This window comes from Aplysia californica, unplaced genomic scaffold (assembly GCF_000002075.1).
Source record: "Aplysia californica isolate F4 #8 unplaced genomic scaffold, AplCal3.0 scaffold00731, whole genome shotgun sequence".
NCBI classification, from domain to species: domain Eukaryota; kingdom Metazoa; phylum Mollusca; class Gastropoda; order Aplysiida; family Aplysiidae; genus Aplysia; species Aplysia californica.
Window position 1 is genome coordinate 209,616 of NW_004798001.1, and position 12,664 is coordinate 222,279.

A 12,664-nucleotide genomic window follows, 5' to 3' on the forward strand; every position below is an offset into this window, starting at 1 on the left:
CCTCTCTCTCTCTCTCTCTCTCTCTCTCTCTCTCTGTGTCATTTACCTGTCTCAAGATTTTTCCTTTTATGAACATACAATAAAAGATAAAAATGACCCCATATTCAAGAGCATGCATTAACCCTATTAGTACATCATGTTTTACTATCATATCAATACGAAATGGGGAACTCTGTGCCACCACTTTCCAAAGAGGAAATTTACTCGCTAATCCTATTCGTACGCTTTGCATAGCAGTCTGTCAAATTTAAATTATTTGAAAAATACTGAAAGTTTCAAAGGGATCTTCGCACTAGAAGTATTCTAAAATATGAAGAATACAACCCCTGAGGTACAAAATGACCCCAGGCGTACGGATAGGGTTAACTAACTTACAATTATAGCACAAAAAAACTGTTATGATTTCACTTTCAAGATCATATGAAACATTATATCTATAGAATCATAATCAAAATCAAGCACGCAAAACAATCATAAACCATAATCACTTAAGAGAAAACAGAATTTGAATTACATTAGCAATCTTATGACAGAAGGGCGAGAGCCCAGCTGTTTCTGGATCGATAACAACAACAACAACAACAACAACGAAACACAACGATCGTAGAATCACATCCACTAGTCACAAAAACAAAAACAGTTATTGAATGACATTCTCATATTTTAAAAAATACTCAACAGAATCATGTGTACAACCACACACAAGACAAAGCGGTTATGGAATCACATATACAATCCCACGAGATTAGAGGAAAACTGAAAAAAAAACTCACAATGAGTGTGTCTATTCGCTTGGTTTGTCCAGCCTTTAGAATGTCAATAGTTTTTCCTGTCTCTCGACTGCAGATCCTTAAGTTCTTGCGGCCTCTGGAGCACATGGCGAATTCTGGGAACAAAAAAGATTTTGCTAGATTTAACGACATACAAAAACGTTCTTTTAAAGAGCAGTGCTCACTTATCAAAGTCATCCTGGTGAAAGAACAGAGGGGTTGAAAAGACATAAAGTATAGATGTGAAATAAATATAATTTTTTTCGAAGTATATTATTGCTTCATTGCTCTTTTTTTTTCTTTAAGATATTTTCTTGCACCTGTGTGTTCATCTGAAATAAAATCTTTTTCGTATTATGTTTTCTGACATATGAGAAAAAGACCCAAAAAATGAGGAAAAAATTGAGTACAATAAAGAGCTCACGATTCTAAAACTACCCCTGATAGTTCATTATATGTCTCGTTAAAAGAAACCTTTATCAAGAATGCAAATACATTTGTTTGAATCTTTGCATGAGTATTACAGCCACCTGTATAAGACAACCATCTGCACAAAAATATCTTGATAACGACTCTGAATAGTAAGTTTGAATAGGCAGATAGAAATTTCGCGTCTGATCACATAGTCGTAGTGACTCAAAATGGCCAAAAAACATCAGATCAAACGTTGTGATTCTAAGGTAGCGATTTTGCTAGCGCAGCGTTGACATGTTTCACCTGTGCCTCCATTGACCAACATGAGGTCACTGCAATAGTCTGGGATACTGCCCTGCAGCACGGTCACCACACGCATGGTGGTCAGGTCCAGCAGCTTGTGCTTTTTGCGGTACTCCAAGGACACAATCCAGTTGTCCAGGTACTGCACTGAGCTGAACTTGTCCTGCACAAACAGAAATAAAATGGAGACAGTGAAACAATTCTTTAAAGGGTTGTTTTTTTTCAGTTTTAGTAAGAGTTTTACGGCAATCGCAACACAATAAGGTCATATATTAGCCAAAGAACAGAGGTGTTACAAGATAGCATCTGGCACAAAAAAGAACGAGGAGAGATCAGGATGACAGACATTTGATAGTAAAAAGGGAGTAAAACACACCAGACCATCCGCAAACCACCCCCGCGACCAATTCTGTAATTCTATAATAAGCCATTAGAATTCAAACACAAGTAGTTAGGCTGCAGGATGCTGTACTGTAAGGTTGGCCTTTCAAATCTTCATCTGGGCTTTTGAATTATATTCGAAAGGAGACAGTTCAAATTTAAGAATTCTTTGCTGTGGTGTCATTTGCTTTGAGCTTGTTGAACCTGCAATTGTAACATTTTGGGTTTGAAATCTAGACTGGGCTCAAATGTTGTATCTTAAGTAATGACAAACTTTGGCAACCATTTTCTCGCTAATTTTTCCATTGAAACCAGGTGACCCCATCTCGTTCCATCGTAAAAATCTTGACTACTACTCAATATAGAAAAGGGTTTTATTTTCATAAAAGCAAGAAAAACGAACAAGCTTTAAGATGACACCAATAACTAACTCCACATGCCCAAAATTTTGAAGAGCACCTGATTCCACAGCATAGTGACGCAAATAAAGTCTCTAGTTCAGGACTTACGTCATTTTTGTTTTCCTCTGGCATCCAGGACGTCTCCCTCACCACCTTGCCCTGGGCTGTGTCGTACAGACCTATGCTCTGGCAGCTTGTCCCTTTGTCCCTCCACACAACCACAAAGTAGCGAGGACTGTGAGTGCGAAGGAAGGAACTGCGGAGGTACAGGAAACTTATGTACATATGAATGGCTTTTGTATCAAAACAATATGTGAGGCAGCGTGGTGGAATCAGGCTCTCGTCAATTTTTGGGCATACTGAGTTATTGGTATCATCTTAAAGCTTGTTCATTAGTCTTGCTTTCAATGAAAAAAGTGGGGATATTTTGAATTGAAGGAGGTGGCGGTCACTTGGTTTAAGAGGTAAAATTAGCGAGAAAATGGTCGCCAAAGCTTTGTAAATTCCAAAGCTTGAGAGTCCATGGAAATTTGAAAATTTATATCTTTGTGCCTTTAATCAACGTTTTCGGTGAAATCCTCAAAGGAATGTGTTTGTAAATGGACATAAAAGGTGTTGAGCCAAAAAACAACTATTTAATAAAAATTGCTAAGCAGGGAGAAAACAGCTAGTTTTCTTCGATTTAATTATTTTGACAAGAGCCTGATTCCACCACGCTGCCTCACATACGTATCCACAAAGCGAAAAATTGAAAAAAGAACTGATAATATCATTCCTTATTAGCGTAGGTTGTTTAGGTTTTTAAAAAAAAGTGAACGAATGAAAGTAGCACAAAATCATCAGTTAAAGCACATTTTGCGACAAGATATCTTAAAGCAGTTTAGATTAACGGATGACCTCATGTATGATCATAAGAGAACAAAACACACACAGACAGACACAGACACACACACACACAGTTGTGCACCCACAACCACACAGAGAATTCTAGGAAGCTTAGGAAGCTTTGAGCGCCACCCTACAAAACAAGATAACCAGTGAGTGGTTGATGGGTGCTCTTGTGTGGTAGGCTCCTTCTTTCTTATCAAACATTTTGTGTCACAATCTCTCTTCCATCTTACTTTAGTGTTTCTAACCTTCTTGTAACACCTCAAATCATCGGCTCTTATATGACCTAATTATGTCGCAAGTGCCGTAAAAGTAACCAGTCTGAGATCAACTCCTACCTGACAGTCCTCCCCCCTGTGGAGACTTTGAAGTCTCGAGGCAAATCCTGGAAGGCTATTCCAGGTTCATCACCCCGGCTGAGGTCCCATATCTTCAGAGTCCTGCAGAGTAAAACATCTCTCTCTTTGTCTTTTGAAAGAAGCAGTTCGTCATTGCACTAGCAAAATGGCATAACTTGGAGTTGTGCTTAAATCACAGAATTCTGTGGCTTAAATGCAACTAGTCATTTATTTTGTTCGGAGGTACAAAAAGTCTATCTTTTGGCAAAACCAAAACAAAACTTTGCTGGCAGTCACACAAAAGAAATATGCATGGCAAGTTTTACCATTTTTAGGTCATAGTCTGGTTAAACAGTTTTTTCCATTATTCTCAAAAGTTGCAAAAACGAGATGTGCCATTTTGCTAGCGCAGTGACGAGTTACACTTGAACAGTATAGTTCTAAAATTCAGCAATAGCTGCACAAAATTCAGCATTCCACTTTCATAGATTCACACGTGGAAATATGGTTTTTACAATTAAACAAATGTATGAATAAATACTTAAGTGAGTAGATAAAATATTTCAAGAAAACAAACATTTACATAAATACCTAATTGTTTAAATACAATAATTAAACAATGCAAAATACACATAAATAATAATAAAATGTACAGTACTAATACAATGATAAACAACGTTTCATTTTGTTTTATTTTAGTAAGAGTTTAACGGCATTTACAACACAGCTACGTCATATGAGCGCCAAAGATAAGAAACATTACAAGGGAGTAACAAACACCTAGAAGGAGGAGAGATAAGGACTAAAGATGTTTGATAGGAAAGAAGTAGCAAGCTACACTAGAGCACCCGCCAACTGTCCACAACAATGCTTCATAACACACGGTATCACATCATAACAAACAATGAACTCACCATTACTGCTTGCCTCTGTGTATGGGTAATCATGCCTTGCTCAAGGACATACCCCATATTTCTTTTTTCATAGCCTATGCGATGGAAGTAATTTTCTATCAAAATCTTTTTAAAATGCCAAAATTTTCTTTTAGAACTGGGGTTAATGGAATCATGAATAGACCTACATCACATCAGCAGGAAGTGCAACCTCTCTAAACATGCATGAACTTTTAAGCACAGATGTACAATTGAAATAAATTAAATAAATAAATAAATAGCATTTGTATAGCGCATGTCCCCACTCTAGATTACCCCAGCAGACCATAGAACACTCAGAAACATTCTCAGCTTCCCGGGAAGCATACTGTGCAAGCAGCTGGTTAAGTGCTCAAACACTAACAAACAGACAAGATCTTTCACTGTCTATAGCTGGGTACCCATTTTCACCTGGGTGAAGTGGGGAAAGTTCGTGTAAAGTGCCTTTCCCAAGGACACAACGTCGGGCCCGCGGCTCGAACCCCCGAACCCCAGAACAACGATAGTTCTCCTATTTATCATCTTTACCTTCTTCCTTTCTTTCTTCCCAAGTTTTTTCTTCATTCCACTCAGCCGAGTTGTGTTCCAGATTTGAAATAACCTATCTGCGTCTAGTTAGGCTCTAACTAACCCTTTAACCCTTTAGACAAATAGTAAGTGTCACAATGCAGTGGAATCAGGCGCTTGTCAATTTTTGGGCATGTGGAGTTCTTGGTTTCATCAAAAAGCTTGCTCAAATGTCTTGCTTTCGATGAAAATAATACTCATCTATCTTGAATAGATGCAAGATATTTGCGATTGAAGGAGATGGGGGGGTTGCCTGGTTTGAGAGGTAAAAGTAGGGAGAAAACGGCTGCCAAAGCTTTGTGATCGATTTCCAAAGCTTCAGAGTTCTTCGAAACTGCAAATTTTCATTTGTTGTGCCGTTGATCAATTTTTTTCAGTAAAGTCTGCACAGAAATGTGTTTTTACATGGATTTAAAAAGGTGTTGAGCCAAAAAATAAAAATTCAATAAAAATAGCCTAACATGCTGATTTCTTCTATTTCATTATTTTGAAAAATGCCTAATTCTACAGCAATGCCTCACATACACAGATACCATAAAAACATAATGAAAAACAGCAGAGGCTTACCTGTCATTGTTAATGGTATAAAAGATGTTCATGTCTATGCTAGCAACATCCGTGATAGAGCTCATGTCGGGAATGTTTAAGATTGTCGCCTTTTTGCCAGTCTGCAAGTCCCATACCCTCACATAGCTGGAAAAAAGTATTAAGAGTTAACTCCTTCAATGGTTTCAGTCTCAAAGTGGACAAAGTAAAGAAAATTTCAGTTTAAGTAAGAGTTTTATGGCACTTGCAACACAATAAGGTAAAAAAGTGATGAAAATTAGAGGTGTTACAAGAGAATAACAAATACAAAAAAAAAAAACAAGGAGGAGAAATGAAGATGATAGATGTTTGATAGGAAAGAAGGAGCAAACCACATCAGGCACCCACCAACCACACACAAACTGAAGAAGGCATCTTTGAGAGAAGATAAAATATAAATGTTTGAATAAGTAGAGGGTCTAGTGGATTGCTCCTTCTTTCTTATCAAACGTCTTTCATCTTCATTTCTTCTCCTTGGTTCTTTTGTATTTGTTATGCAAATACAAATGGAGATATTAAATTTTTTTTTTTCAATCCCAAAGTGGGAATTGAACTCTCTCCCCTTCTACGTGCCTTAGCAAAGACGTCAGCACTGATAAGTCATGAGATGAAACTTAGTAACAATAGCAAAAATAACTATATCTTACAAGGTTTTACAAAAATGAAAGAGAAAATATTAATTATGTGCCATGTTACGTTCAACTACAAAAAAATAATTTTTTCTAAACCCTTCACTAAAGTGTAAGAGCATGGCAAATCACCCTCTAAGAGGGTGCAACATTATCTCTGACAATGCATACAGTGTTATGAAGGAAAAGACCTTGGTATGAACCCCTAGAGGGCCGTATGTGAAGTTATAAAGACACTCCATTTACTTGCATCCATCCTATTGAAGATGTACGACAAATCTGTTATCCCACCACATAAGTCGCTTCAAAGGGCTGAAATGGGTGTACAATCCATACAGTATCAAATCATACAGTACAAACATATTATTCTGAGACCACTTTGAAAACTGAAAATTTATTAGTCTGTCCAGCGATTATCTGTACTTTAATTGAAATCCCCTTAAAATTGACCAAATTCTGACAAGGGAACTATTGTTCCTTAAAAACCACCCTAAACACTTTGCCATCACAAGGTTCATATAGTAAAAACCATTGCCATCAAAGGCAAAGGCATTCGGGGAAAAATCCAAAGAAACTACATGTGATGACAAAGTGTTAAATTGACAGCTCTGTAACACACTTCACACTTTCTCACTTCTATCATCATTCTGAAAGTCTAACCTGGCATGAGGAAAAAAGAGAAAGTTCTCATCAGGAGACAAGTGGAACTTCTCCGAGAAATCGTTTTTGCAGCCAGGGAATGTTTTGAGAACCTCCAGGGTCGCGGTGCTCACAAGGTTAAGGTCGTTGTCCTGGTAGTTGGCTACGTAGAGAGTTTCACCATCTTTGCTTAATGCCAGGCCCTCAATTGTGCCGTCCACTTTCTGGAAAAGGCGTGAGAAGCTGACGGTAAGCTCATTCATGTTCTCACTATAACGAGGTGAAATCTCACTTTTAACTGACACTGTGTCAATGATCTATCAAAGAAAGAGAGAAGAAATAAGACTCAGAGAGAGAGATACTGATAGGGAGAAAGAGAGAGAGAGAGAAATGAGAGTTAGTGACACTCAGTGAAAGAGAGAGAGAGAGAGAGAGAGAGAGAGAGAGAGAGAGAGAGAGAGAGAGATAGAGGGAGAGGGAAAAAAAGAGAGAAGAGGGAGGAGAGAGAGGGAGGAGAGAGAGGGATAGAGAGAGAGAGACAGAGACACAGAGAGACACAGAGAGACACAGAGAGAAAGAGAGAGAGAAATAGAGAGAGAGAGAGAGACAGAGAGAGACAGAGACAGAGAGAGACAGACAGAGACTGAGACAGAGAGAGAGTGAGTGAGTAAGAGAGAGAGAGAGAGAGAGAGTGGGGTTACATAGGTAGGCCACCATAACAAAATGCGAAAAACAATTTTCATATTCGACTCATTCTAATGTTGGTGGGAGGGGGTGGGGGTGGGGGTGGGGGTTTGAAACTAACATTTACCACACAATGTCAGTCTTTGCCTGATTCTGCTACTTTTAGTTATACGCACATTTTCACAAATGTTTATAAAGATTTACACTGGGGTTTCTCTGCACAGAAATACTAATCAATTACACCGGTCTACAAATTATCATTTAATGCACCCAAAGCAGGCATTTCTGTTCTTGAGACTCATAAAAGAATGGACATTGTAACTATGTTTTGTTTTGTTTTAGTAGAGGTTTTACGGCGCTCGCAACTGCATAAGGTCATATGAGCGCCAGAAGATTAGAGGTGTTACAAGAGAGTAACAAACATAAAAAATAAGGAGGGGAGATAAGGACGACAGATGTTTGATAGGAAAGATGGAGCAAACCACACCAGAGCACCCGCCAACCACCCACACATTGTAACTAGTCAGGTTATTTAGTTAGATGCACTAAAAAGTAAGCAATGCTAAATTGTGAATTTTCGGGGGCAATTGAGGATGAAATAAAAATATATACTAAACAGTTTTTAGAGGATCCATATAAATTTCCAAGCTTTTGGAACATGAATGACATAACATAGATGAAGGAATTCACAAAAGGGCATGTCTGCTTAACCCACCTTGCACACAATTCGATAAGAATAATTTTGAGACCTTTCACATGTAATTCCTTCACATAGGTCTATGTGTCTAAAACAATTGTAAATATCCAACGGCAGTAAGGTTCTTTGCAGGAATCCTGTTGACCAACAAAGTCTAAGTAAGAAATGCATAACAAATGACTAAACTGAAGAAAAAACAAAATGGACGAGCACATACCTCATTCTTTTCATTCATGTAACTTTTCAACATTTTCTTGAGATCGTAACAAGTTACAAAACTGAGGGATAAGGAAATGGAAGAGTGCATACCTCATTTTTTTCATCCGTGTAACTTTTGAGCACTTTCTTTAAATCATAACAAGTTACAAAACATGGAAAATAAAAACTAAATAGAAGAGCACACACATACCTCATTCTTTTTATCCATGTATCTTTTCTTGAAATTCGACAGGGCTGAGAAGCTGCATCACACACAAATGCTGCTTTCTTATCACTTTCCACAACAAAAATGAAGAAAAACGAAATGAAAGAGCACATACCTCATTTTTTTCATCCATGTAGCTTTTCAGCACTTTCTTGAAATGGGACAGGGACCGAGAAGCCGTATCAAATACAAATGCCACTTTCTGATCACTTTCCACGATGACCATGTATTTGTCACAACCTGAGACAAAGACATAGACAGATGAGCAGACTGTCAAAATATTTGAGGCATTAAAGTGAAATCAGGCGCTCGTCAAAATAATGAAATCGAAGAAATGGGCATTTTTCGGCCAGTATGGAAATTTCTTTCGAATTTTTGTCTTTTAGCTCAACACCTTGTATTTTCATTCAGAAACATTCTTAAGTGTGGATTTTATGGAAAAACGTTGATTAGAGGTACAAAAAATGTAAATTTGCAGTTTCCAAGGACTCTTGAGTTGTAGAAGTCATCAAACTTTGGTTGCCAATTTCTCGCTAATTTTACTTCTGAAACCAGGCGACCCCACCTCCTTCAATCGCAAATATCTCGACTTCTATCAAAGATAAATGAATATTTTTTTCATGAAATGAAAGGCAAATGAACAATCTGTAAGATGGTACCAATAACTCCAAAAATTGACGAGTGCCTGATTCCACCGCGTTGTGACACATATATAGGAAAGCTTCTACAGTGAGATTGGCATCAAACAGTATAATATGTGAGGCAGCGTGGTGGAATCAGGCTCTCTTCAATTTTTAGGCATGTAGAGTTATTAGTATCATCTTAAAGCTTGTTCACTTGTCTTTATTTGGATGCAAAAAATATCCATTTATCTTGAATACAAGTCGAGATATTTGCAAAAGAAAGAGGTAGGGGTCACCTGTTTTCAGAGGTAAAATTAGTGAGAAAATGACTGCCAAAGATTAGTTATTTCCTTAGCTGAAGAGTCCGTGGTAACTGAAGATTTACATTTTTTATGCCTTTAATTAACGCTTTTCATAAAAATCCACACAGACATGAGTTCTTTAATGGGCATGAAAGGTGTTGAGCCAAAAAACGAAAAATTGATAACAATTCAGAAACCTGCAAATTTCTTCACTTTGATTATTTTGACGAGAGCCTGATTCTACCACGCTGCCTCACATATGTGTCAAGACGCAGTGGAATCAGGCGCTCCTCAAGTTTTGGACAAATGGAATTATTGATATAATCATAAAACTAGTTCTTTTGTTTGGCTTTTGATGAAGGAATTATTTATCTATCTTCAAAAGAAATCGAGAGATTTCGGATTGAAGAAGGTGGGGGAGGCCTGGTGTCATAGGTAGAATAAGGGTGAAAATGGCTTCCAAAGTTTGGTAAGTTACAAAGCTTGAGTGTCTTTGAAAACTGCAAATTTACATTTTAAATGCCTTTGATCAAAGTTTTTCAATAAAAATCCACTTATAAATATTTTCTGAAACTGACATAAAAAAGTTGAGCCAAAAAAGGAAAATTCGAAAAAAATAAAATACCAGATAGCCAGATAATTAGCGGTTTCTTTGATTTCATTATTTTGACGAGCGCCTGATTTCACTACAACGCCTCACATATGGGGAAGCTTCAACAGTGAATTTTGCATCAAACAGTATATATGTCTGATAGAAAAATTCACACCTTGATTAAAATATAAGCCTCAAATTCACAAAACTTGAAATAGAGCACAAAGGGCAAAGTGGGTCAAATATGTTGATCGATAGCGAGTCCACTAAAGAAGGCTGAAAAAGAATACTGGGATTCGTAACGATATTTACTTTTAACTGTGGCTGTGATAACTTCAACATAATTTTAATCAATATTAATAAGTAACTTTTTATTGTCTTACGTCAAAAGTTGAGAGAAAAAGGTACTGAGCAAAGGAATATTGTCAATGTCGTTGCTCTCACATCTTCCTAACTAGAAATTAAAACAAGGCCAGAGATTTACTCTTATCATAACCAAACTTCCTATTGTAGGTGGTTGGCAGTTGCTCTGGTGTGGTTAACTACTTCTTTCCTATCAAATGTCTATCATCCTTATCTCTTCCTTCTCTTTTGCATTTGTTACTCTCTTGCAACACCTCAAATTTTCGGTACTTGTAGGACCTTATAGTGTTGCAAGTGCTGTAAAACGCTTACTAAACATAAATAAAACTTCCAATTAAGGAAATCCCATGGGAGAAAAAATTGAAAGCTTGGCTGGTTTCAGTCTGTTAGACAGTAGTTTTTTGTTGTTTTTTTTTGGGGGGGGGGTTGTGTAGGATAGAATAAGAAAGAGTCAGGCAGACAAAAGTCAGATCAAAATGTGAGGCAGTGTGGTGGAATCAGGCTCTCGTCAAAATAATAAAAGTGAAGATACTGGCATTTTTTGGCAGGCTTGTGAATTTTTATCGAATTTTTTTTTTTGCCTCACACCTTTCATGCCCATTAAAGAACTCATTTCTGTCCGGATTTTTCTTAAAAACGTTGATTAAAGGCACCAAAAATGAAAATTTTTCAGTTACCACGGACTCTTAAGCTAAGGAAATAACTACTCTTGGCGGCTGTATTCTCACTAATTTTACCTCTGAGAACAGGTGACCCCAACCTCCTTCATTCGCAAATATCTCGACTTGTATTCAAGATAAATGGATATTTTTTCAGCCTAATAAAGACAAGTGAACACGATTTAAGATGGTACCAATAACTCTACATGCCCTAAGATTGACGAGAGCCTGATTCCACCACGCCGCCTCACAAATGTAATGAAAATCACAAAAAATCTTTCATACGCCTTTTTCATAATTCCACATACCAACAGCAGGATAATAAGTGACAAAGGACATCGTCCGTGGTATCTCAGGTGGGAATGTCTTTGTGTCGCCGATGACTTTTCCGGTGTCCCCTTCCAAAAATCTGTAGGTGAGGTCTCCAGTAGAGCATATAATGAGCACGAGAGAGTTATTTGGGCCGCCCACTGCGAAAGTATCCTTGCTGCTGTTCAAAGGTGTCGTCCATTTACATGAACCTTAGGAAAGACAAAAAAACAAAAGGAGGTCACTGTGGTATAATTTCAACCTTCTTAAAAGTGATCTTAGTTCCAGTTTCTTGACTGTTCTGGAGGGAGAGAGAGAAAGAGAGAGTGAGAGAGAGTGAGAGAGAGAGAGAGAGAGAGAGTGAGAGAGTGAGAGAGAGAGAGAGTGTGAGAGAGTGAGAGAGTGAGAGAGAGGGAGAGAGTGAGAGAGAGAGATATTAGAGGGGAAAAAAGACAGACACAAAGACACACAAACAGGCAGGCACACAGACAGACAGACAGACAGACAGACAGACAGACTGATAGACTGATAGACAGATAGAAAAAGAAGTAGAGATTAACATTGGCAGAGAGGGAGAGAGAGAAAGAGAGAAAAGGAGGACAGAAAGGGAGAAAGGGGGGTTATAGAACGAGAGAGAGAGAGAGAGAGAGAGAGAGAGAGATACACAGAAAGAGAGAAAGTGGAGGATAGGGAAAGAGAGAAGAGGTGAGAGAGAGGAGGGAGGGGGTCACACAAGGTAAACAAAAATCGTACAGGTGAACCAAGAGGCACACCTACCTGTCTGTATTTCATAAGCGCACAGCTTTCCCTTCGGGTTCGCTGCCACCAGCGTGTCCCCACAGAGGAAAGTGGCCTTGTCCACATCAGCTCCAACGTTGAACACGGACCGCACCACTTTACCAGCCACAAGGTCGTAGATTTTCATGGCTTTGTCATCGCTGACTGTAATCATCACACAAAAATATTTGTATTTAAAAAGCGAAACAATAGAAATCAGATAAGAAGAGATGAGACAGTACAATTGAACCTACTCTAAACTGTATAAGACAATCACCTGCAAAAATGGCCACCTGTATAAGACAATCACCTTCACAAGCAGCTACCTGTATAAGACAATCACCTGCACAAATGGCCACCTGTATAAGACAATCACCTGGACAAATG

General features: G+C 38.1%; 1 protein-coding gene across 1 annotated transcript in view; it reads right to left on the reverse strand.

Annotated features, from left to right (window-relative positions):
- The window catches only part of LOC101864650 (NACHT domain- and WD repeat-containing protein 1), a 61,972-nt gene that overhangs the window by 8,731 nt on the left and 40,577 nt on the right, over window positions 1-12,664 (reverse strand). Inside the window, exons 23-31 of the mRNA XM_035972527.1 lie at window positions 12,278-12,442; window positions 11,500-11,712; window positions 8,768-8,892; window positions 6,869-7,071; window positions 5,562-5,687; window positions 3,496-3,597; window positions 2,264-2,525; window positions 1,488-1,740; window positions 774-886 (exon numbers count right to left, since the gene is read on the reverse strand). Coding sequence (XP_035828420.1) covers window positions 774-886; window positions 1,488-1,740; window positions 2,264-2,525; window positions 3,496-3,597; window positions 5,562-5,687; window positions 6,869-7,071; window positions 8,768-8,892; window positions 11,500-11,712; window positions 12,278-12,442 — 1,562 coding nt within the window. The remainder of the gene's footprint in view (window positions 1-773; window positions 887-1,487; window positions 1,741-2,263; window positions 2,526-3,495; window positions 3,598-5,561; window positions 5,688-6,868; window positions 7,072-8,767; window positions 8,893-11,499; window positions 11,713-12,277; window positions 12,443-12,664) is intronic.